The following is a 25071-nucleotide window of genomic DNA, read 5'->3' as shown; positions in this document are numbered from 1 at the left end:
GTGATCGCCACCTGTGGGAAGGAACACGTCCGAGTGTCTGCAACCACCTTCCCCTCACACCGTGACCCTGTGCCCTCTTGTTCTGAAGTCCTGGAAAGTATAGTTCCGCATCACTTTCAGTATCCCGTGACGTATCTGGGAAGAAAGAACGAACTCCCATTTCTCCCGCGCCTTTCACCACCTCAGGACGTCCCAAAGCGCTTCACAGCCAATGAAGTACTTTTTGAAGTGTGGCCACTGTTGTAATGTGGGAATCGCGGCAGCCAATTTGCCCACAGCAAGCTCCCACAAACAGCAATGTGATAAATGACCAGATGATTTCTTTTAGTGGTGTTGGTTGAGGGATAAATATTGGCCAGAACTCACCTGCACTTCGAATAGTAGCCGTGGGATCTTTTACGTCCAGCTGAGAGGGCAGACGGGGCCTCGGTTTAACGTCTCATCTGAAAGACGGCACCTCTGTCATTGCAGCACTCCCTCAGTACCGCCCCTCCGACAGTGCTGCGCTCCCTCACTGCTGCCCCTCCGACAATGTGGTGCTCCCTCAGTGCTGCCCCTCCGACAGTGCAGCGCTCCCTCAGTACTGCCCCTCCGACAGTGCGGCGCTCCCTCAGTGCTGCCCCTCCGACAGTGCTGCGCTCCCTCAGTACTGCCCCTCCGACAGTACAGCGCTCCCTCAGTACTGCCCCTCCGACAGTGCGGCGCTCCCTCAGTACTGCCCCTCCGACAGTGCGGCGCTCCCTCAGTACCACCCCTCCAACAGTGCGGCGCTCCCTCGGTACTGTCCCTCCGACAGTGCGGCACTCCCTCAGTACCACCCCTCCAACAGTGCGGCGCTCCCTCGGTACTGTCCCTCCGACAGTGCGGCGCTGCCTCAGTACTGCCCCTCGGACAGTGCGGCGCTCCCTCAGTACTGCCCCTCGGACAGTGCGGCGCTCCCTCAGTACTGCCCCTCCGACAGTGCAGCGCTCCCTCAGTACTGCTCCTCCGACAGTGCGGCACTCCCTCAGTACCACCCCTCCGACAGTGCGGCGCTCCCTCGGTACTGTCCCTCCGACAGTGCGGCGCTGCCTCAGTACTGCCCCTCGGACAGTGCGGCGCTCCCTCAGTACTGCCCCTCCGACAGTGCGGCGCTCCCTCAGTACTGTCCCTCCGACAGTGCGGCACTCCCTCAGTACTGCCCCTCCGACAGTGCGGTGCTCCCTCAGTACTGCCCCTCCAACAGTGCGGCGCTCCCTCAGTACTGCCCCTCCGACAGTGCGGCGCTCCCTCAGTACCGCCCCTCCGACAGTGCGGCGCTCCCTCGGTACCGCCCCTCGGACAGTGCGGCGCTCCCTCGGTACTGTCCCTCCGACAGTGCAGCGCTGCCTCAGTACTGCCCCTCGGACAGTGCGGTGCTCCCTCAGTACCGCCCCACCGACACTACGGCGCTCCCTCAGTACTGCCCCTCCGACAGTGCGGCGCTCCCTCAGTACTGCCCCTCCGACAGTGCGGCGCTCCCTCAGTACTGCCCCTCCGACAGTGCGGCGCTCCCTCAGTACTGCCCCTCCGACAGTGCGGCGCTCCCTCAGTACTGCCCCTCCGACAGTGCGGCGCTCCCTCAGTACTGCCCCTCCGACAGTGCGGCGCTCCCTCAGTACTGCCCCTCCGACAGTGCGGCGCTCCCTCAGTACTGCCCCTCCGACAGTGCGGCGCTCCCTCAGTACTGTCCCTCCGACAGTGCGGCGCTCCCTCAGTACTGCCCCTCCGACAGTGCGGCGCTCCTTCAGTTTCGCCCCTCCGACAGTGCGGCGTCCCTCAGTACTGTCCCTCCGACAGTGCGGCGCTCCCTCAGTACCGCCCCTCCGACAGTGCGGCGCTCCCTCGGTACTGCCCCTCTGACAGTGCGGCGCTCCCTCAGTACTGCCCCTCCGACAGTGCGGCGCTCCCTCGGTACTGCCCCTCCGACAGTGCGGCGCTCCCTCAGTACTGCCCCTCCGACAGTGCGGCACTCCCTCAGTACTGCCCCTCCGACAGTGCGGCGCTCCCTCGGTACTGCCCCTCCGACAGTGCGGCGCTCCATCAGTACTGCCCCTCCGACAGTGCGGCGCTCCCTCAGTACTGCCCCTCCGACAGTGCGGCGCTCCCTCAGTACTGCCCCTCCGACAGTGCGGCGCTCCCTCAGTACTGCTCCTCTGACAGTGCGGCGCTCCCTCAGTACTGCCCCTCCGACAGTGCGGCGCTTCCTCAGTACTGCCCCACCGACAGTGCGGCGCTCCCTCAGTACTGCCCCTCCGGCACTGCGGTGCTCCCTCAGTACTGCCCCTCCGACAGTGTGGCGCTCCCTCAGTACTGCCCCTCCGACAGTGTGGCGCTCCCTCAGTACTGCCCCTCCGACAGTGCAGCACTCCCTCAGTACTGCACTGGGAGTGTCTGGATTTTTTGCGCTCAAGTCTCTGGAGCGGGATTTAAACCCCCGACCTTCTGATTCAGAAACGACAGTGCTTACCACGAGAGCAGTCCCCCTCTGAGATGTATATCCAAGACTGAAGAGCCCTGGTTCATCTAGTCATTCCTCATAAGGTGCCCTTTTAACACCAGATATCAGCCTCCTCGCCTGGTCTAGGGGCCTGGGCACCCTTGTTAGGTCCTGGCGACCAGAACTGTAACACTGTGCTTCGGGTGGGGCCTAACCAGAGGCCTGCACAGTTGCAGTGTGACTCCTGGGGTTTTGAACTCGAGCAATATGCGCTTTGTTTTCAGTTGCCTCCTATTTAGTTGGACAAGGTTATCGATGTGTCCTTCCCCGCCCCCAGTTCTCTTTGAACTTCCCCTTTGATGATTTCTAACTCATCCATGGAGTACGGGAACCCTCTTATTTTCGTGTGCCGTCTCCTGTACGTACACACGTCATCTGTGGACCATTGCCACCTCTTCCTGTGTGTGTGCGTGTGCGTGTATACATGCGACATGCACACACACGCAAGCATGCCTGTAGACTACAGCAGCTTACTAAATCCTCCCTGTCGTTAATGATTATCGCAATGCTGACCTGCCCGTTATGTATGATTGCACAATCGTCTCTATCGCTCTATCTATATATCTGTCTGTCTATATCTCCATATATCTATATTTATATATCTCTATCTCGATATCTCTATCAATTGATATATAGCTGCAGCGCAGATTCACCAGAATAACACCAGGGCTAAATGGGTTAAATTATGAGGACAGGTTGCATAGACTAGACCCATCTTCCTTCAAGTTTAGGAGATTAAGGGGCGATCTAATCGAGATGTTTAAGATGATTGATGTAAAAAGACTACGGAGTGCTTGGTTTGAGTATAAAACAAGGCTTTAATCAACTGTTTCACAACCATGAGATTTCTAGTTACATCACTAGTTCCTGGTTACAGAAACACCCTGAGCAAGCTGGGCCCACGCCCGAGTATTTATACTCCTTGGACGGCGCCACCAGCTGGCCGCCCAGTGTTACTTCATGAGTCATGATAAGATTCATGATAATGATTACAGGAGTTGATAGGGGAGATAGAGAGAAACTATTATTACCTCTGTTGGGGGGGAGCCCAGAACAAGGGGGCGTAACCTTAAAATCAGAGCCAGGCCGTTCAGGGGTGATGTCAGGAAGCACTTCTTCACACAAAGGGGAGTGGAAATCTGGAACTCTCTCCCCCCAAAAAGCTGTTGAGGCTGGGGGGTCAAATAAAGATATCAAAACTGAGATTAATAGATTTTTGTTGGGTAAGGGGTATTAACGGTTACTGAACCAAGGTAGGTAGATGGAGTTAAGATACAGATCAGCCACAATCTAATTGAATGATGGAGCAGGCTCAAGGGGCTGAATGGCCTACGATTCCTGTGCATGTATTGTAATGAGAGATTACGAGACTCAATTCTTCAACCCCTTACCAGCTGAAATATCAAGCTTAGACAAACTGAGGTTGATACTCAACCTGTAATTTGTTCCGAATTAATTTGGGAGACTCCAGTCATCCTTCTGTCCCTCTCATTCCAGGGTGAATATGGATTCCTGTTGGAAGTACGACTGCGTGAGCTCCTCCAGTGGTTTAAAGGATAATGAATGACCTGCTGTTGTACTGAGCCGTGTAGACCAGGAAAGACCCAGGGGTATCAGTACAATGGGCTTCAGGTCTTATCACTAGGGAGAGGGAGAATGAGTGAGCCAGAGAACATGCTCGCTGTCCAGTGGTTCCTGCTCATTACCCAGTGATTCGCGCTCGTTATCCAGTGATTCCTGCTCCCTGCTCGCTATCCAGTGATTCCTGCTCGCTGTCCAGTGATTCCTGCTCCCTGCTTTCTATTCAGTGATTCCTGCTCTCTATCCAATGACTCCTGCTCCCTGCTTTCTATCCAGTGATTCCTGCTCGCTGTCCAGTGATTCCGGCTCCTTGCTTTCTATCCAGTGATTCCTGCTCGCTGTCCAGTGATTCCAGCTCCTTGCTTTCTATCCAGTGATTCCTGCTCCCTGCTTTCTATCCAGCGATTCCTGCTCTCTATCCAGTGATTCCTGCTCGCTGTCCAGTGATTCCGGCTCCTTGCTTTCTAACCAGTGATTCCTGCTCGCTGTCCAGTGATTCCGGCTCCCTGCTTTCTATCCAGTGATTCCTGCTCGCTGTCCAGTGATTCCAGCTCCCTGCTTTCTATCCAGCGATTCCTGCTCACTGTCCAGTGATTCCGGCTCCTTGCTTTCTATCCAGCGATTCCTGCTCGCTGTCCAGTGATTCCTGCTCCCTGCTCTCTATCCAGTGATTCCTGCTCTCTATCCAGTGATTCCTGCTCGCTGTCCAGTGATTCCTGCTTCCTGCTCTCTATCCAGTGATTCCTGCTCCCTGCTCTCTATCCAGTGATTCCTGCTCTCTATCCAGTGATTCCTGCTCCCTGCTCTCTATCCAGTGATTCCTGCTCCCTGCTCTCTATCCAGTGACTCCTGCTTCCTGCTCGCTATCCAGTGATTCCTGCTCGCTGTCCAGTGATTCCTGCTCCCTGCTCAGTGATTCCTGCTCCCTGCTCTCTATCAGTGATTCCTGCTCATTATCCAGTGATTCCTGCTAGCTATCCAGTGATTCCTGCTCCCTGCTCTCTATCCAGTGATTCCTGCTCTCTATCCAGTGATTCCTGCTCTCTATCCAGTGATTCCTGCTCTCTATCCAGTGATTCCTGCTCTCTATCAGTGATTCCTGCTCATTATCCAGTGATTCCTGCTAGCTAGCCAGTGATTCCTGCTCTCTATCCAGTGATTCCTGCTTGCTGTCCAGTGATTCTGGCTCCTTGCTTTCTATCCAGTGATTCCTGCTCGCTGTCCAGTGATTCCTGCTAGCTATCCAGTGATTCCTGCTCCCTGCTCTCTATCAGTGATTCCTGCTCCCTGCTCTCTATCAGTGATTCCTGCTCATTATCCAGTGATTCCTGCTAGCTATCCAGTGATTCCTGCTCCCTGCTCGTTATCCAGTGACTCCTGCTCCCTGCTCTCTATCCAGTGACTTCTGGTCTTTATTCAGTGATTCCTGGTCGTTGTCCAGTGAATCCTGGTCATTGTCCAGTGACTCCTGATCCCTGGTCTCTATCCAGTGATTCCTGCTCGCTAGCCAGTCACTGGAATATGTGCAGATGAGGATACTGGGTGAGGAGTCAGACTTGGCTGTGATGCCCCATGTGGTTGAAAAGCTCGCCGACACTCACTATCCAAGATCACACAGGAAGCAAGGCCCCAAGCGCGGTGTACTGGAGGATGGTGGGTGCCCATGGATCCGTTCAGCACGCAAGACAGTGGCTCCATTGGTTTTTCATTCATACACCCTCTGGGTCTCAGATACATCTTTTATTTCTCTCATTATTGTCTTCTTTTGTCACCCTTAGCATTCCTGTACTTGAATTAGAGGGGCCAAGCAGTGGGAGGGGCCAATGAGCAGGGGGGGGGGCAAGCAGTGGGAGGGGCCAATGAGCAGGGGGAGGGGCTGAGGGTGGCGCTGTCCAGGGAGAGTATAAATACTCGGGCATGGGCCCAGCTTGCGCAGGACATTCTTAACAGGAACTAGTGAAGGACACAACTAGACCTCCATGTTGTAAAACAGTTGATTAAAGCTTTGTTTCACGCTTAGACCAAGTGCCTAGTAGTTTTCTTACATCAGTAAGTATTCTTTACCCAGAGAGTGGTGAGAATGTGGAACTCACTACCACAGGGAGTGGTTGAGGCGAATAGCAGAGATACATTTAAGTGGAAGCTGGATAAACATACGAGGGAGAAAGGAATAGAAGGATATGCCGACTGGGTGAGATGAAGAGGAGTGGGAGGAGGCGCGTGTGGAACATAAACACCGGCACGGAGCGGTTGGGCCGAATGGCCTATTTCTGTGCTGTGAATTCTATGTAAATCATAACCTGCTAGGAAACCCAGGCGAAGCTGTAAAGGCTCTCTAGAAATCTTTATAGACAAGAAGTTAGGAATGAGGAAGGAAAGTTTTTTTTTATTCGTTCATGGGATGTGGGCGTCACTGGCAAGGCTCAGCATTTATTGCCCATCCCTAGTTGCCCTCGAGAAGGTGGTGGTGAGCCGCCACCATGGGGAAACTTTTCACCCACAGGATAAGTTGAGTTGTAAATGATCAGCAAGTGACATTGAGAAGGGGGGTGACAGTATACTAGTCAACCTCCTCTGGCAGTGCGCATGAAGAATCAAGGGCAAGTATAGTCTTCAGTTGAAGGGTGGAGGGTAATTGGACTCAGGCACGCAGACATAATTCAGTCCCCATTTTAAAGACATAGATTCCGTCCTTTTATACTACAATTATTTTTAAAAGTGGAGTTTGCAGAGAAGGATGAGCATCAGTTGCCTGTTTTAAATCAATAGGGGTGACGCTGGGTTGCCCCAGTGTCACTACCAGAAAGGCAACTGCAGCAGCGCCCCCTCAAACTAAGGAGGCGCCTTATTATATTTCGCCCTATTTCCCCATCTGTAGAAAATAATCTGTTGTTAATTTCCTTTATCTATATTAATATATTGAAGATCTGAGCATACTTTCTGTAAATATTTCCCATGGTAAATTTCTTTATAATGGCAAATTGCCTATGTAAACTGTCACGCTGTAACTGCACACTCTTGACCACTGGTGGCGCTGCAGTGTCTCCACCAGCTGGAGGTGCATTTACAGAGTGACAATTTACAGAGGCAGTTTTTCCCCATTATAAAGTCATTTATAACGGGGGGGAAAGTTCACAGAAAGATCTTTAATCTATTAAAATAGATAAATGAAATTCATAAATGATTTTTTTTTCTCTGCAGGAAAAATGCGAATCGGTGAAGAAACCAGCAGGCTGCGATTGCCTCCTCTTCTTGTAAGTTTATGAGCAATTGAGGGGCTGGCGAAGGATGTCCAACTGTGGCAGTGAGCGGACCGCTCGCCCCCCTCCCCAAGGCTCTGTGTGTGTGTGTGTGTGTGTCTTTGCATCTTGACTGGTAAAACTCATCGCTGTGGATGAAGCCTGACCTGGAAGCCTGGAGTGGGAAGCTCGGAGAGTTTGAGCAAGGGACTGACATGTACAGCTGACTTATGGTGTTTTGCAGCCTCCAGCTTCAGTAACACAGCAGTCCACTTCAACTCTTCCGAGCCCTTTGGAACACAGCCAGCATTCCAGATCACGTCTAGGGATCGGCTACAAGGCTTTCTCTCTCTCTCTCTCTCTCTTTAAAAAAAAAGTATTTTTGTTTTTCTTGCCAAATTGAAAGAAGCTAAACCTCCTGAAAGGTCTGCGAATCTTCCCAGTTTCCCAGATCTTGCTTCTAGCTAGCTGTGACTCAGGTTGTGATTCTCTCTCTCTCTCTCTTTTTAAACAGTGTATTTTGTTCTGAATCTCAGGGTCACACCCCCTTTTCCAATGTGGATTTGGAGCCTGTCCCACGGTTTAGTAAACCAAGCCATTCTGTTGGTGCTGGTGCAGTGTCGCTGGGAGTTGTGTTAAGACCGCAGCGAGAAAGGGAGAAGTGGGTGTGGGTGTACCAGGCCTCTTGAGCTGGGATGCTAATATGTGTTCCGTGGATTGCAAGCCTCTGTGGTTCTGCATGTCGCTGGGTTTTGCCTGGCTGGCCGCGGTGCCGGTGCAAGGCAACGAGCCGTCGCAGGGGCGCTTCAAAGTGGTCTTCACGCCGACCATCTGCAAGCGGACTTGCGTGAAGGGTCAGTGCCAGGACAGCTGTCAGCGAGGCAACACCACCACCCTGATAAGCGAGAACGGCCACGCCGCAGACACCCTGACTGGCTCCGGGTTCCGAGTGGGTAAGTCCACCCGTCTGTTACTGTTTAACCCCTTCAGCGGCGCACTGGCGCAGAACAACAGCGCCTCCCCCGGTCGAACAGCCGCTCCATAACATACACATTCAGAACCAAGTCTTTGCAACCTATCTAAGAGGGGGTGGGGAAAGGCTGGGATTGTTTTCCTTGGAACAGAGGAGGCTGAGGGGAGATTTAATTGAGGGGGATAAAATGATGAGGGGCCTAGATAGAGTGGAGAGGAAGGACCTATTTCCCCTTAGCAGAGAGGGTCAATAGACCAGGGGGCACAGATTTAAAGTAATTGGTCGGAGATTTAGAGGGGATTTGAGGAGAATTCTTTTCACCCAGAGGGTGGTGGGGGTCTGGAACTCACTGCCTGAAAGGGTGGGAGAGGCAGAGACCCTCATCACATTTAAAAAGTACTTGGATCTGCACTTGAAGTGCCGTAACCTACAGGGCTACGGACCAAGAGCTGGAAAGTGGGATTAGGCCGGACAGCTCTTTGTCGGCCGGCACAGACAAGATGGGCCGAATGGCCTCCTCCTGTGCTGTAAATTTCTATGATTCTTGCATTTTGTGTGTGTGTGTGACATCTCTCAGTCTAGTTAAAAATAAGCTCTTAATTTTCATTTTTTTTAAATGTGTTTGAGTTTTCCCTGTGTGAGATTGAATTAAAAGCTGGGACAGGCTAAAGACACAGAAATTATACATACAATTCTGAATTGAAATGATTGTGAGGTGTTTTATCAACAGGTGGTAGAAGTTTGGAACTCTCTTCCGCAATCGGCAATCGATGCTAGATCAATTGTTAATTTTAAATCAGAGGTTGATAGATTTTGTTAACCAAGGGTATTAAGGGATGTGGGGCAAAGGCGGGTAGATGGAGTTAGGTCACAGATCAGCCATGATCTCATTGAATGGTGGAACAGGCTGGAGGGGCTGAATGGCCTCCTCCTGTTCCTATGGCAAAAGGGACCAGTGTAAATGGCTCAATTTGCACCCCTTCCCATCGCTCGCTTTTGCAATCTACTATGGCCCTTTTCATTAGAAGTTTACAGCACAGAAGGAGGCCATTCGGCCCGTCGTGCCTTGTGCCAACTCTTTGAAAGAGCTCTCCAATTTAGTCCCAATGTATCCCTGTTTGTTTAGTTTTTTGCATACAGGCTGAATGTGCCCTGGCCGCTTTAGCAACTTTCAGACCAGGCTTCGAGTGAGTCAGACCTGTAATCGCTCTATTGCTGTGGTCACAAACTGTGTCGGTCTCCCAGGTCTGAGCTAATCGCTGTTGGGGGGGGAGGGGGTAGGATGGAGGGGGGGTAGGAGGGTGCTGCCCAGTACCCCCCAAGTTGGGGGGATTCAGAAAGGCTTTCCGCTCCTTATCGCTAACCAGTGACCCCCCCCCAGCCCCCGCCCCCAATGAGAAAGCTGTGACAAGATTCAGCTTGACTGTGACGCACCCCATGGTGGAATAGTCGGATCATCTGGGCTCCCAAGTGAAGGATGGCCACTCTGTCCGCCAGTCAAGAGTTAACACTCCCTGGAGAGGAGGGAAAGGGGTTGCGGGGTGGGAACCTCTCAGCCTTGTCTGTGTGTCCTGGTGGAAGGTAAGAATTCTGTGTTACTAAAGGGGTCAAGGGATATGGGGAGAAGGCAGGGACAGGGTACTGAATTTGGATGATCAGCCATGATCTCACTGAATGGTGGAGCAGGCTCGAGGGGCCGAATGGCCTACTCCTGCTCCTATCTTCTATTTTTCTATGTTCACACAGAGTAAGAAAGGTAATCAATATCTCGCTGCTCAATCGGTCTTTCTCCGTGCATCTATAATAATAATAATCAACTTTATTGTCATTGTTAGTGCACAAGTGCAGTGCAATGAAATGTAGGCTTGTGGCTCCCGAGAGTGTCCTTTATAGTGAGGCCCTGTCTGTCTTGTCGCTGTGTCAGTGACCGCGATTGGAGGCAGCCGAGATTCTCTCGTACGCCAACCTGCCAGAGATTTAAACCTCTGTTGATTTTTTTTGGGTTGGGGGAGATTTGGGGAACTTTAAAACGTTGCGAAGTCTCGATGCAAATCAGCTTGCAGGGGTTCGACGACCCGCACCAATCAGAATAAACTCGAGGCGAAAAAGTGGCTGGTGACACCAATTTGCTCAGCAACTGAGAGTCATCCCCACGCTAATCTGTGGGCAGGTCGTCTTCAATGTCATCTGGATTCCTGCCTCAACAGGCCTCGGGGAAGGGTGTAGGTTTTTTTTTTGTGTGTGGCTCACCAACCTTTCCCGTCCTCCCTGTGTCATTTTGACTCAATTAGTTACACACCTTGCCTCCGGCTCAGAAAGTTGTGGGTTTGAAACTCTCGCCAGCTGACACTCCCAGTGCTTCGCTGGAGGTGCCGTCCCCGCCAAGTGAGATGTTAAACTGAGTCCCGCCCCCCCCCCCAGTCTGCCTGTTGAAGATCACACGGCCACTATTGGAAGACGAGCAAGGGCCAACATTCCTCCCTCAACCAACATCACCCAGAAAGCACATTAACTGGGAGTTCATCTCACTTCTGATTGTGGCGTGTTCCTTGCGTGGAATGCTTACTTTATACGTCTAAACGTCAACAGTGATTGAGCGATTCTGTGAGGTGTTTTGATGTGATGAGTGCAACTTACTTAGATGACAGAAGAAAGACCTGCATTTCTGCAGCGCCTGTCACGACGTCCCAGTTACTGAAGTACTTTTTCAAATGCAGTCACTGTTGTAATGTAGGGAACGCAGCAGCCAATTTGCGCACAGCAAGCTCCCACAAACAGCTGATCCGTTATTTAGTGATGTTGGTTGAGGGATTAAATATTGCCCCGGACACCGGGGAGAAGTCCGCTCCTCTTCTTCAAAATAGTGCCCTGGGATCTTTTGCTGCCCCTGCGACAGTGCGGCGCTCCCTCAGTACTGCCCCTCCGACAGTGCGGCGCTCCCTCAGTACCGCCCCTCCGACAGTGCGGCGCTCCCTCAGTACTGCCCCTCCGACAGTGCGGCGCTCCCTCAGTACAGCCCCTCCAACAGTGCTGCGCTCCCTCAGTACTGCCCTCCGACAGTGCGGTGCTCCCTCAGTACTGCCCCCCGACAGTGCGGCGCTCCCTCAGTACTGCCCCCCGACAGTGCAGCGCTCCCTCAGTCCTGCCTCTCTGACAGTTCGGCGCTCCCTCAGTACTGCCCCTCCGACAGTGCGGCGCTCCCTTGGTACTGCCCCTCCGACAGTGCGGCGCTCCCTCAGTACTGCCCCTCCGACAGTGCGGCGCTCCCTCAGTTCTGTCCCTCCGACAGTGCGGCGCTCCCTCAGTTCTGTCCCTCCGACAGTGCTGCGCTCCCTCAGTACTGCCCCTCCGACAGTGCGGCGCTCCCTCAGTACTGCCCCTCCGACAGTGCGGCGCTCCCTCAGTACCACCCCTCTGACAGTGCGACGCTCCCTCAGTACTGCCTCTCCGACAGTGCGGCGCTCCCTCAGCACTGCCCCTCCGACAGTGCGGTGCTCCCTCAGTACCGCCCCTCTGACAGTGCGGCGCTCCCTCAGTACCGCCCCTCCGATAGTGCGGCGCTCCCTCGGTACTGCCCCTCCGACAGTGCGGCGCTCCCTCGGTACTGCCCCCCCGACAGTGCGGCGCTCCCTCAGTACCGCCCCTCCGACAGTGAGGCGCTCCCTCAGTACTGCCTCCCGACAGTGCGGCACTCCCTCAGTACTGCCTCCCGACAGTGCGGCGCTTCCTCAGTTCTGTCCCTCCGACAGTGCGGCGCTCCCTCAGTTCTGTCCCTCCGACAGTGCGGCGCTCCCTCAGTTCTGTCCCTCCGACAGTGCGGCGCTCCCTCAGTTCTGTCCCTCTGACAGTGCGGCGCTCCCTCAGTTCTGTCCCTCCGACAGTGCGGCGCTCCCTCAGTTCTGTCCCTCCGACAGTGCGGCGCTCCCTCAGTTCTGTCCCTCTGACAGTGCGGCGCTCCCTCAGTTCTGTCCCTCTGACAGTGCGGCGCTCCCTCAGTTCTGTCCCTCTGACAGTGCGGCTCTCCCTCAGTTCTGTCCCTCCGACAGTGCGGCGCTCCCTCAGTTCTGTCCCTCTGACAGTGCGGCGCTCCCTCAGTTCTGTCCCTCTGACAGTGTAGCACTCCCTCAGTACTGCCTCCCGACAGTGCGGCACTCCCTCAGTACTGCCTCCCGACAGTGCGGCGCTCCCTCAGTTCTGTCCCTCCGACAGTGCGGCGCTCCCTCAGTTCTGTCCCTCTGACAGTGTAGCACTCCCTCAGTACTGCCTCCCGACAGTGCGGCACTCCCTCAGTACTGCCTCCCGACAGTGCGGCGCTCCCTCAGTTCTGTCCCTCCGACAGTGCGGCGCTCCCTCAGTTCTGTCCCTCTGACAGTGCGGCTCTCCCTCAGTTCTGTCCCTCCGACAGTGCGGCGCTCCCTCAGTTCTGTCCCTCCGACAGTGCGGCGCTCCCTCAGTTCTGTCCCTCTGACAGTGTAGCACTCCCTCAGTACTGCCTCCCGACAGTGCGGCACTCCCTCAGTTCTGTCCCTCCGACAGTGCGGCGCTCCCTCAGTTCTGTCCCTCCGACAGTGCGGCGCTTCCTCAGTACTGCCCCTCCGACAGTGCGGCGCTCCCTCAGTACCGCCCCTCCGACAGTGCGGCGCTCCCTCAGTACCACCCCTCCGACAGTGCGGCGCTCCCTCAGCACTGCCCCTCCGACAGTGCGGTGCTCCCTCAGTACCGCCCCTCTGACAGTGCGGCGCTCCCTCAGTACCGCCCCTCCGATAGTGCGGCGCTCCCTCGGTACTGCCCCCCCGACAGTGCGGCGCTCCCTCAGTACCGCCCCTCCGACAGTGAGGCGCTCCCTCAGTACTGCCTCCCGACAGTGCGGCACTCCCTCAGTACTGCCTCCCGACAGTGCGGCGCTTCCTCAGTTCTGTCCCTCCGACAGTGCGGCGCTCCCTCAGTTCTGTCCCTCCGACAGTGCGGCGCTCCCTCAGTTCTGTCCCTCTGACAGTGCAGCTCTCCCTCAGTTCTGTCCCTCCGACAGTGCGGCGCTCCCTCAGTTCTGTCCCTCCGACAGTGCGGCGCTCCCTCAGTTCTGTCCCTCTGACAGTGCAGCTCTCCCTCAGTTCTGCCCCTCCGACAGTGCGGCGCTCCCTCAGTTCTGTCCCTCTGACAGTGCGGCTCTCCCTCAGTTCTGTCCCTCCGACAGTGCGGCGCTCCCTCAGTTCTGTCCCTCCGACAGTGCGGCGCTCCCTCAGTTCTGTCCCTCTGACAGTGCAGCTCTCCCTCAGTTCTGCCCCTCCGACAGTGCAGCGCTCCCTCAGTTCTGTCCCTCCGACAGTGCGGCGCTCCCTCAGTTCTGTCCCTCCGACAGTGCGGCTCTCCCTCAGTTCTGTCCCTCCGACAGTGCGGCGCTCCCTCAGTTCTGTCCCTCTGACAGTGCGGCGCTCCCTCAGTTCTGCCCCTCTGACAGTGTAGCACTCCCTCAGTTCTGTCCCTCTGACAGTGTAGCACTCCCTCAGTACTGGAGTGTCGGTCTGGACTAGGTGCTCAAGTCTCCGGAATGGGACTTGAACCAGCAGCCTCCTGACTGGAGAAATTCCAGACTCAGGCTCTGTGGCTCCATCTGTCCAGTGTTGATCCGGAGGCTCCAGATTTACACGGGGCTGTACGGGGATTTGTAAAATATTAACCAAACGCCAAAAAGTATGTTTATTATAATTGAACTCAAATTTTACCACAGTTGTATTGCGTGGCAGTGTTTCATATCAGAGAATGGTAGAATTCTAGGGCACAGCAGACCTATCCGTTCATTTTTCCTGCAGCAGCTCCTAGAAAGAGCTATCCACATGGTCCCATCCCCTTTTTTATTATTCGCTTATGGGATCTGGGCATCGCTGGCAAGGCCAGCATTTATCGCCCATCTCTAATTGCCCCTTGAGAAGGTGGTGGTGAGCCGCCTTCTTGAACCGCTGCAGTCCGTGTGGTGAAGGTGCTCCCACAGCGCTGTTAGGGAGGGAGTTGCAGGATTTTGACCCAGCGATGATGAAGGAACGGCCGATATACTTCCAAGTCGGGATGGTGGTGTGTGACTTGGAGGTGGTGGTGTTCCCATGCGCCTGCTGCCCTTGTCCTTCTAGGTGGAAGAGGTCGCGGGTTTGGGAGGTGCTGCCGAAGAAGCCTTGGCGAGTTGCTGCAGTGCATCTTGTAGATGGTACACACTGCAGCCACGGTGCGCCAGTGGTGGAGGGAGTGAATGTTTAAGGTGGTGGATGGGGTGCCGATCAAGCGGGGTTGCTTTGTCCTGGATGGTGTCGAGCTTCTTGAGTGTTGTTGGGAGCTGCACTCATCCAGGCACGTGGAGAGTATTCCATCACACTCCTGACTTGCCCCCTTGCCGTCTCCACAATTTGTCCACTTCCAGTTTAAGGCCTTTTATGAATTCTGTGCCCCCACTGTATCTGGTCGTGCATTTCAAGTCCGAACAAACCTTTGACGTAAAAAAACCTAAATTCTCCCAATCTCTTCCTTTGATCTTTTGGTGGTCATCTCAGATTTATACTCTCTAGCTACTGACTAGTGGAAAGAGCTTTTCCCAATTTACCTTGTCAACGCCACTCACAATTCTGAACACTTCCAACAGTTCTCCTCTTAACCTTCTCTGCTCTGGTGAAAAGGGCTCCAGTTTCTTTACGCTTTTCTTATCCCTGGTACCATCCTAGTAAATCTCCTCTGCAACCTCAACATGGTCTTGATAGCATTCCTAAAGTAGGGCACCCAAAACTGGACACAATATTCGAAATGTGGAATAACCCACTTTACTCTGTATCTAACCCGTGCCGTATCTGCCCTGGGAGTGTTTGATGGGACAGTGTAGAGGGAGCTTTACTCTGTATCTAACCTGTGCTGTACCTGCCCTGGGAGTGTTTGATGGGACAGTGTAGAGGGAGCTTTACTCTGTATCTAACCCGTGCTGTACCTGCCCTGGGAGTGTTTGATGGGACAGTGTAGAGGGAGCTTTACTCTGTATCTAACCCGTGTTGTACCTGCCCTGGGAGTGTTTGATGGGACAGTGTAGAGGGAGCTTTACTCTGTATCTAACCCGTGCTGTACCTGCCCTGGGAGTGTTTGATGGGACAGTGTAGAGGGAGCTTTACTCTGTATCTAACCCGTGCTGTACCTGCCCTGGGAGTGTTTGATGGGACAGTGTAGAGGGAGCTTTACTCTATATCTAACCCGTGCTGTACCTGCCCTGGAAGTGTTTGACGTGACAGTGTAGAGGGAGCTTTACTCTGTATCTAACCCGTGCTGTACCTGCCCTGGGAGTGTTTGATGGGACAGTGTAGAGGGAGCTTTACTCTGTATCTAACCCGTGCTGTACCTGCCCTGGGAGTGTTTGACGGGACAGTGTAGAGGGAGCTTTACTCTGTATCTAACCCGTGCTGTACCTGCCCTGGGAGTGTTTGATGGGACAGTGTAGAGGGAGCTTTACTCTGTATCTAACCCGTGCTGTACCTGCCCTGGGAGTGTTTGATGGGACAGTGTAGAGGGAGCTTTACTCTGTATCTAACCCGTGCTGTACCTGACCTGGGAGTGTTTGATGGGGACAGTGTAGAGGGAGCTTTACTCTGTATCTAACCTGTGCTGTACCTGCCCTGGAAGTGTTTGATGGGACAGTGTAGAGGGAGCTTTACTCTGTATCTAACCCGTGCTGTACCTGCCCTGGGAGTGTTTGATGGGACAGTGTAGAGGGAGCTTTACTCTGTATCTAACCCGTGCTGTACCTGCCCTGGGAGTGTTTGACGGGACAGTGTAGAGGGAGCTTTACTCTGTATCTAACCCGTGCTGTACCTGCCCTGGGAGTGTTTGATGGGACAGTGTAGAGGGAGCTTTACTCTGTATCTAACCCGTGCTGTACCTGCCCTGGGAGTGTTTGATGGGACAGTGTAGAGGGAGCTTTACTCTGTATCTAACCCGTGCTGTACCTGCCCTGGGAGTGTTTGATGGGGACAGTGTAGAGGGAGCTTTACTCTGTATCTAACCTGTGCTGTACCTGCCCTGGGAGTGTTTGATGGGACAGTGTAGAGGGAGCTTTACTCTGTATCTAACCCGTGCTGTACCTGCCCTGGGAGTGTTTGATGGGGACAGTGTAGAGGGAGCTTTACTCTGTATCTAACCAGTGCTGTACCTGCCCTGGGAGTGTTTGATGGGACAGTGTAGAGGGAGCTTTACTCTGTATCTAACCAGTGCTGTACCTGCCTGGGGAGTGTTTGCTGACACTGGGTGCCTGAAATGGAAAGTGTTCCATTTTCTGATGTCCTTCACTTTGATGAACACACAACTACTCAATAGAGTTGTTGTAAGACTTTTAAAAAAAATTAACAGCATGTCATTTTTATTTTAAGTCATTACGCTGTGGGTATTTTTTATTTAAATATAATTTTACAAGTCAGTGAGTGGATTCTGAATCCGCCTGGGTCCCACTCAGCTCCTGGCCATCGGAGTTGTAGATTCAAGAATCGGGGCACGGGACACTTCGTAGTAATTGTGTCGGGATTCGCACGGACGGGGGGAGAGGGGGGAGAGTAATCTGCTGAATCCCACTTTTAATAAACTTGGCAGCTGTATTTCTAAAAGAAAAAGGGAAAGAAAGGACTTGTGTAAATAAATCTCTCAAAGCACTTGGCAGAAGGAATCACTTTTTGAGGGGTTGTGTCTATAATTATATGTGGATAATTGAGGCAGCCATTCTGTACTGGCAGCATCCAGAGAGAGAAAAATGACCAGTTCATCTATTTCTGGGGCCAGTGCTTGAGTGGGCAATGTTATCCAGGACTCTGCCCTCTTTACATAGTGCCATGTGATCTTTAACATCCTCAGTTCACTGTCCCATCTGAAAGACGGCACCCCTGACAACACAGCACTCCCTCAGCACTGCAGTCTGTTTAGATTCGGGGTCCTGATGTGGGACTTGAACCTTCTGACTCAGAGGAAAGATTTAGACCGAGCCCAGTCTTTGAAATTAACTTATAAAATTATTTTTTGTTAAATGAACGCTAGTGCGTGGTCAGTTGACGAACTGAAGTCTTTTTCTTGTATACAAGATGGCCAAGCTAGTTGAGAGCGTAGAAGCTCACTCCGCAGTTCCACCTACTGGCCAGAGACTGCAACTACATTGTTACAGGCAGCTGTTTACATGTGAAAAATCCATTCTCAATGTTGATACAAAGTGCGACCAAAAATCATGACAACCGGAACTGTGTCTGTGTACACAAGATTTATAATAACTTATATAATTATGTTTGTGCAAATCTGCCCTCATCAATAGCACCCAAGGTCTGCCTCATTTAGTGCAATATATCGCTGTCTGGGAGACACCTTTTACAGTGCAATTTACACATCATTGCCTTCCTTACAATGCGTTTCATTTTCTCCTGATGTTTTCTTCCCATCCACCCGAGTTTCTAACCTCCCTCTCCCCCTCGCTTCCCCCTGCCCCCCCGCCCCCCCACCCAGCACCCCCCACTCTCACCCCCTCCTGAAAGTGCCGACTTTTTTCTGGGGTATGGTTTCTCTATCCTCCCAGTGCCTCACTCAAATCGGAATTATCCCACGTGAACGCATGGGCCGTGAGTGTCGACGGGCTTGTCAACCGTGGAGGGCAGCGCAGCTGAAACTGAGCCGCACACTTGGTTTCCCAGCAGGAGTCACTGTGTAACGATCAGGAGCTGAACCCCCGCTGACTTTCTTTCTCTCTCTCTCCCTAGTTTAGAAGGTCGTGGGTTCGAGTCCCACTCCAGAGACTTGAGCCCATAATCCAGGCTGACACTCCCAGTGCAGTGCTGAGGGAGCGCCGCACTGTCGGAGGGGCAGTACTGAGGGAGCGCCGCACTGTCGGAGAGGCAGTACTGAGGGAGCACTGCAATGTCGGAGGGGCAGTACTGAGGAAGCGCCGCACTGTCGGAGGGGTAGTACTGAGGGAGCGCCGCACTGTCGGAGGGGCAGTACTGAGGGAGCGCCGCACTGTCGGAGGGGCAGTACTGAGGGAGCGCCGCACTGTCGGAGGGGTAGTACTGAGGGAGCGCCGCACTGTCAGAGGGGCAGTCCTGAGGAACGCTGCACTGTCGGAGGTGCCATCTTTTGGGATGAGTCGTTAAACTGAGATGCCCTCTGCTCTCTCAGGTGGATGTAAAAGATCCCACTGCACTATTTCGAAGAAGAGCAGGGGAGTTCTCCCCGGTGTCCTGGGCCGATATTTATCCCTCAACCACATCACTAAAACAGATTATCAGATCATTAGCACATTGCTGTTTGTGGGAGCTTGCTGTGTGTAAATTGGCCGCTGCGCTTCCTACATTACAACAGTGACCACACTTCAAAAAGTACTTAATTGGCTGTAAAGCGCTTTGGGACGTCCTGAGGTGGGGAAAGGCGCTGGAGAAATGCAAGTCTTTCATTTCTTTTCTGAGGCCAGTTGAAGTCTCCCCACTGAAATCTGCTAACTCAGCACTGACCAGGGCTTGCACCCATGGCCTCCTGGTGTGTATGGCTCAGGAACATACCAAGGGGTTTCGCGTAAACCCAACGAGCCATCGGTAGCACAAAACTCCTGTTTTTTTTATATTCATTTATGGGATGTGGGCGTCGCTGGCAAGGCCCAGCATTTATTGCCCATCCCTAATCGCCCTCGAGAAGATGGTGGTGAGCCCCCTTCTTGAACCGCTGCAGTCCATGTGGTGAAGGTGCTGTTAGGGAGGGAGTTCCAGGATTTTGACCCAGCGACGATGAATCAACGGCCGGTATATTTCCAAGCCAGGGTGGCGTGTGTGACTTGGAGGGCAACTTGGAGGTGGTGGTGTTCCCATGCTCCTGCTGCCCTCGCCCTTCTAGGTGGTGGAGGTCGCGGATTTGTTCACCAAAGCCAAACCATTAACACATCAGAAAAGCTTCTGCTATTCAAAGTGACGATGCAGTAGAAAGCACTAAGGAAGATAGCTCTCTAAAAGTTCCCAATTAATTGGCTGCGATTTCCTAACACAAGGTACAGTACGCTCCCGGTGCGGTATGCTCCTGGTACAGTTTGCCTCCGGTGCATTATTAACACAACTGGAGTATTGCATCCAGTTCTGGTCACCACACTTTAGGAAGGATGTGAAGGCCCTCGAGAGGGTGCAGAGGAGATTTACCAGATTGGTTCCGGGGATGGGGGATCTTAGCTACAAGGACAGGTTGGAGAAGCTGGATTTGTTTTCATTAGAGCAAAGGAGGTTGAGGGGTGATTTGATAGAGGTGTACAAGATTATGACGGGTTTGGATAGGCTAGACGGGGAAAGGCTGTTCCCACTAGCTGATGGTACAAGGACTAGGGGACACAGATTCAAGGTTTTGGGCAAGAGATACAGGGGGGGGATTTGAGGGAAAACTTTTTTACGCAGCGAGTGGTGAGGACCTGGAACTCGCTGCCGACGGAAGTGGTGGAAGTGGAGACACTCAATGTTTTCAAGGGGAGACTGGATAGGCACTTGGGGGAAATAAACCTGCAGGGCTACGGGGATAGAGCGGGGGAATGGGCCTGACTGGATTGCTCTACACAGAGCCGCGCGGACTCGATGGGCCGAATGGCCTCCTTCTGTGCCGTTATGACTCTATGACCCCTAATGCAGTAGGAGCAGGAAGGTTCCGTGTCCAAGCCCTGGTCTGCGTTCAGTTAGCTAATCCTATCTGGGGCGCCACGATTACCCTTCAGTTAGGCAGGGGAAAAATCAGCCACGGGTCCTGCCATTGAATCTTATCATGACTAATGAAGTAACACTGGGCGGCCAGCTGGTGGTGCCGTCCAAGGAGTATAAATACTCGGGCGTGGGCCCAGCTTGCTCAGGATGTTTCTGTAACCAGGAACTAGTGATGTAACTAGAATCTCATGGTTGTGAAACAGTTGATTAAAGCCTTGTTTTATACTCAAACCAAGTGCTCAGTGGTCTTTTTAAATCAGGTCCTGCTCCTGAAAGCTAGCCAATGAACCCTGCTGGAAAATGTGTGTGTGTGTGTGTTTATGTCAGATGAGGGTGGGATCAGACTGTGCAGTGATGTCCTCCACAGTCCAGTCGCCTACCAACATTTTATTACAGAAAAAAAATAAGAAAGAAAAGCCTTGCATTTCTCCAGTGCCTTTCACAACCTCAGGATGTCCCAAAGCGCTTTACAACCAATGAAGTACTTTTTGAAGTGTAGCCACGGTTAGAATGTAGGAAACGCGGCAGCCAATTTGCGCACAGCAAGCTGCCACAGACAGCAACAAAACAAAGACCAGATAATCTGTTTTTTTAATGATGTTGGTTGAGGGATAAATATTGGCCCCAGGACAGCTGGGAGAACCCTCCTTGCTCTTCTTCAAAATCGTGCCATGGGATCCTTTACGTCCACCTGAGAGAGCAGACGGGGGCCTCGGTTTAACGTCTCATCCGAAAGACGGCATCTCCGACAGTGCGGCGCTCCCTCAGCGCTGCACTGGGCGCGGCGGCCTGGATTATGGTGCTCAGTTGAGCATCTGTTGGAAATATATGTCATCTAGGGTTTTACACGTGTAGAAAGGCCACTTGCGTGATATACCAGAGGGCGGGCGTCACCTGTGGGACCCGTATCCCAGTGAGAACTGGGGACTTCAGGAGAAAAAACTGGCAAGTCTTGGTCGTAGTCTGCAAAAGGAGCCTCGGAATGTGATGAAGCCAAAGGTTTAATAATTGCCATTAGCCTAGTAATGAAATGCGACTGAATAATCTGGCTCTCAACCAGACTATTCGGTTGTGGGAAAGCTGCCCTAAGGCTTGGGGCCTTTCTCAAGGCCTCAAAATATAAAATTTCAGTCTCATTGTCCTAAGCAGGATAAATGCTATAATTATCCATTTTTTTTTGTTCCATTTCTTGTTCTACTTTCCCACCCTGTGTCATGTACCATTCCACAGCCTGATCCCACGCTACAGCCAGAGAGTAGGCAGGTTCCTAACCCGATAATCTGGTTTTGTTCTGAGTGATGTGTCTGAAAATTTCTAAAATAAGTACCAAATGTCTTTTTTTTTTAAAAAACAAAACTTTTCTCCGCGTTTCAGTTGTAGAGGTTTTCCGTGAACTTTCATCATTAATTAAAACATCAGACCATCAGCAATAATCCCACCCCCTACCGAATCTCTTAATATAAGAACATAAGAAATAGGAGCAGGAGTCAGCCATTAGGCCCATTCAGTAAGATCATGGCTGATCTTCAACCTCAACTCCACCATTCCCCAATATCCCCATATCCCTTGATTCCCTTAGGATCCAAAAATCTATCGATCTCTGTCTTGAATATACTCAACGACTGAACAGCCACAGCCCTCTAGGGTAGAGAATTCCAACGATTCACCACCCTTTGAGTGAAGAAATCTCAGTCCTAAATGGCTGACCCCTTATTCTGAGATTGTGCCCCCTGGTTCTAGACTCCCCAGCCCGGGGAAACATCCTGCATCTACCCTGTCAAGCCCTGTAAGAATTTTGTCTGTTTCAATGAGATCATCTCTCATTATTCTAAACTCTAGAGAATACAGGCCGAGTCTGCTCAATCTCCCCTCATAGGACAATCCCCCATCCCAGGAACCAGTCTGGTGAACCTTCGTTACACTCTCTCTATGACAAGTATATCCTTCCTTGGTGAAGGAGACCAAAACTGTGCACAGTACTCCAGGTGTGGTCTCACCAAGGCCCTATATAATTGTAGTAAGACATCTTTACTCTTATACTCCAGTCCTTTTGTAATAAAGGTTAACATACATTTCCTAATTGCTTGCTGTACCTGCATGTTAACTTTTATGAATTTCGTGCATAGTTTTGGACTTTGGGGGGGTGGGGGGGTGGCGGTGGTAAAAGATGTCAGTCCTACATTGGGAAGGTGGGCGACGGAAGTGGTGGAGGCCTCAGCGACCTCTGACCTTCAGCTTCTGCCTGTCAACCATCGCGGATGGTGTGACTGAAATCAGCCACTCAATCTACGTGGAAATGGATCAAACCCTTGTATTGGTTGAGAAGGACACCTAGGTGAAGGGTCAAGGCTCTCGATGGTGTAAGACACCATCGAGTTCGAAGAGAAGAGGCGGTGCATCAGAAAGTAGAGTACGGTTCAATCCAGTGCGGGAATTGGGAAATTCTCCTTCGCGCAAAAAGTGATCAACGTGCGGAATAGGCTCCTGACTCAAAGACGAGGATGCTACCCACTGAGCCACAGCTGACACACAATTGATGGGTAATTAGTTTAAGAACTTAAGGTGCACAAAACTGCTGGGGGAGAGGCTTCACTGTAAACCTGGAAGTGGCGGGCAGGAGGAAGAGCTGCTGCTTCAGTTTGGGCCTTGCTCTCCTTGCAAGTCTCCCGCTCACCAGTGCTGGCTTCGGACTTCTCTAATGTTGTAGGCACGTCCGCTGGCCGTACCGCTTTAGTAGCTTCAGCAGGATTGCCACAATTTGACGCAAGTACATTTTCCTTGCTGTGAGAGAGAAAGAAATTGCATTTCTACAGCGCCTTTCATGTCCTTGGGACATCCCAAAAACCCTCAATTTTAAAATTCTCATCCTCGTTTTCAAATCCCTCCACGGCTTTGCGCCCCCGTCTATCTCTGTAACCTCCTCCAGCCCCGACAACCCTCCGAGATCTCTGCGCTCCTCCAATTCTGGCCTCTTGCTCACCCCCCGATATTAATCGCTCCACCATTGGCGGCCGTGCCTTCAGCCGCCTGGGCCCTGAGCCCGGGAATTCCCTCCCTAAACCTCTCCGCCTCTCTCTCTCCTCCTTTAAGACGCTCCTTAAAACCGATCTCTTTGACCAAGCTTTTGGTCACCTGTCCCTAATATCTCCTCACGTGGCTCGGCGTCAAATTTTTTGTCTGATAATCGCTCCTGTGAAGCTACGTTAAGGGCGCTATATAAATGCAAGTTGTTGTTGTTGTTGCACGACAGCCAGTGAACTACTTTTGAAGTGTAGTCTCTGTTGTTATTAGGCAAATACGGCAAGGTACCACAAACAGGCGATGCGAGGAATGGGACTTTCCTAGTCTGCACGGCGTGCAGATGTTGTGTTTGTCTAATAGGCGGGGAGCTTCTCAACGGGCCTGGCTAGAAAGCGGGAGGCACTTCGGGACTCGTCCCTTGGACAAGGCACCACTGACCGAAGGGTCACCGACCTGGAAACGTTAACTCTTGTTTCTCTCGCCACGGTTCTGCCTGGCCTGCTGAGCGCTTCCTGCATTTGCTGTTGTTATTTCAGATTTCCAGCATCCGCAGTATTTTGCTGTTGTAATGAGAGGAATGAGCTGTTCGCCTGCCTTGGTGATGTTGGGTAGAATAACAGAGGGGCTGTGGGATCCCAGAGCTGGCCGTAATCACCGAAACATGTGAACATAAGAACATAAGAAATAGGAGCAGGAGTAGGCCAATCGGCCCCTCGAGCCTGCTCCGCCATTCAATAAGATCATGGCTGATCTGATCCTAACCGCCAATCTACTATCACAGAACCATCTCCTGAATCTAACAGAATTAGACACACGAAATAGGAGCAGGATCAGGCTACACGGCCCCTGGGCCTGCTCCGCTACCCACAGGACCATGTCCGATCCGAACCTAGACTCATGTCCAAATTCCTGCCCGCTCCCCGTAACCCTTAATTCCCTTTACTTCTAGGAAACTGTCTATTTCTGTTTATAAATTTATGTAATGATGTAGCTTCTACAGCTTTTTGGGGCAGCATATTCCATGGACCTACCACCCTCTGAGTGAAGTAGTTCCTCCTCATCTCAGTTTTGAAAGAGCAGCCCCTTATTCTAAGACTATGCCCCCTAGTTCTAGTTTCATCCATCATCGGGAACATCCTCCCCGCATCCACCCGATCCAACCCCTTCACAATTTTATATGTTTCAATAAGATCGCCTCTCATTCTTCTGAACTCCAATGAGTAGAGTCCCAACTACTCAACCTCTCCTCATATGTCCATCCCCTCATCCCCGGGATTAACCGAGTGAACCTTCTTTGTACTGACTCGAGAGCAAGTATGTCTTTTCTTAAGTATGGACACCAAAACTGTATGCAGTATCCCAGGTGCGGTCTCACCAATACCTTGTACAACTGAAGCAATACCTCCCTATTTTTATATTCTATCCCCCTAGCAATGAAAGCCAACATTCCATTGGCCTTCTTAATCACTTGCTGCACCTGCATACTAACCTTTTGAGTTTCGTGCACCAGGACCCCCAGATCCCTTTGTACTTCAATACTTACGATTTTTCCTGCCAAAGTGCATAACCTCACACTTTCCAGTATTGTATTCCATCTGCCAAATCTCTGCCCACTTACTTAGCCTGTCTATGTCCCCTTGCAGGTTTTTTATGTCCTCCTCACTCACTACTTTCCCTCCCATCTTAGTATCATCTGCAAACTTTGATATGTTACACTCGGTCCCCTCCTCCAAATCGTTAATATAAATTGTAAAGAGTTGGGGACCCAGCACTGACCCCTGCGGAACACCACTAGTTACTGATTGCCAGTCTGAGAATGAACCATTTATCCCAACTCTCTGCCTTCTGTTAGATAGCCAATCCTCTATCCATGCCAGAATATTACCCCCAATCCCGTGATTTTTTATCTTAAGCAATAATCTTTTGTGTGGCACCTTGTCAAATGCCTTTTGGAAGTCTAAATACACTACGTCCACTGGTTCCCCTTTATCCACCCTATATGTTACTTCCTCAAAGAACTCC

The 25071-nt window shown here is 52.1% G+C and overlaps 1 protein-coding gene across 2 annotated transcripts in view; it reads left to right on the top strand.

Annotated features, from left to right (window-relative positions):
- Positions 1-7630: 7630 nt before the first annotated feature.
- ltbp3 (latent transforming growth factor beta binding protein 3) overlaps positions 7631-25071 on the top strand; it is a 258409-nt gene continuing 240968 nt past the window's right edge. The window contains exon 1 of one of the 2 annotated variants that reach the window (XM_085976243.1): positions 7631-8291. In XM_085976243.1, the coding sequence (XP_085832369.1) occupies positions 8042-8291 (250 nt within the window). In that variant the 5' untranslated portion in view covers positions 7631-8041. The remainder of the gene's footprint in view (positions 8292-25071) is intronic. The other variant, XM_085976241.1, reaches the window with a different exon arrangement.

This window comes from Somniosus microcephalus, unplaced genomic scaffold, assembly GCF_052327205.1.
Source record: "Somniosus microcephalus isolate GS21.2 unplaced genomic scaffold, FLI_Smic_1.0 unresolved_chr2, whole genome shotgun sequence".
In the NCBI taxonomy this organism is placed as follows: Eukaryota; Metazoa; Chordata; class Chondrichthyes; order Squaliformes; family Somniosidae; genus Somniosus; species Somniosus microcephalus.
The sequence above is the reverse complement of the archived record's forward strand: the minus strand, read 5'-3'. Positions and strand labels throughout refer to the sequence as shown.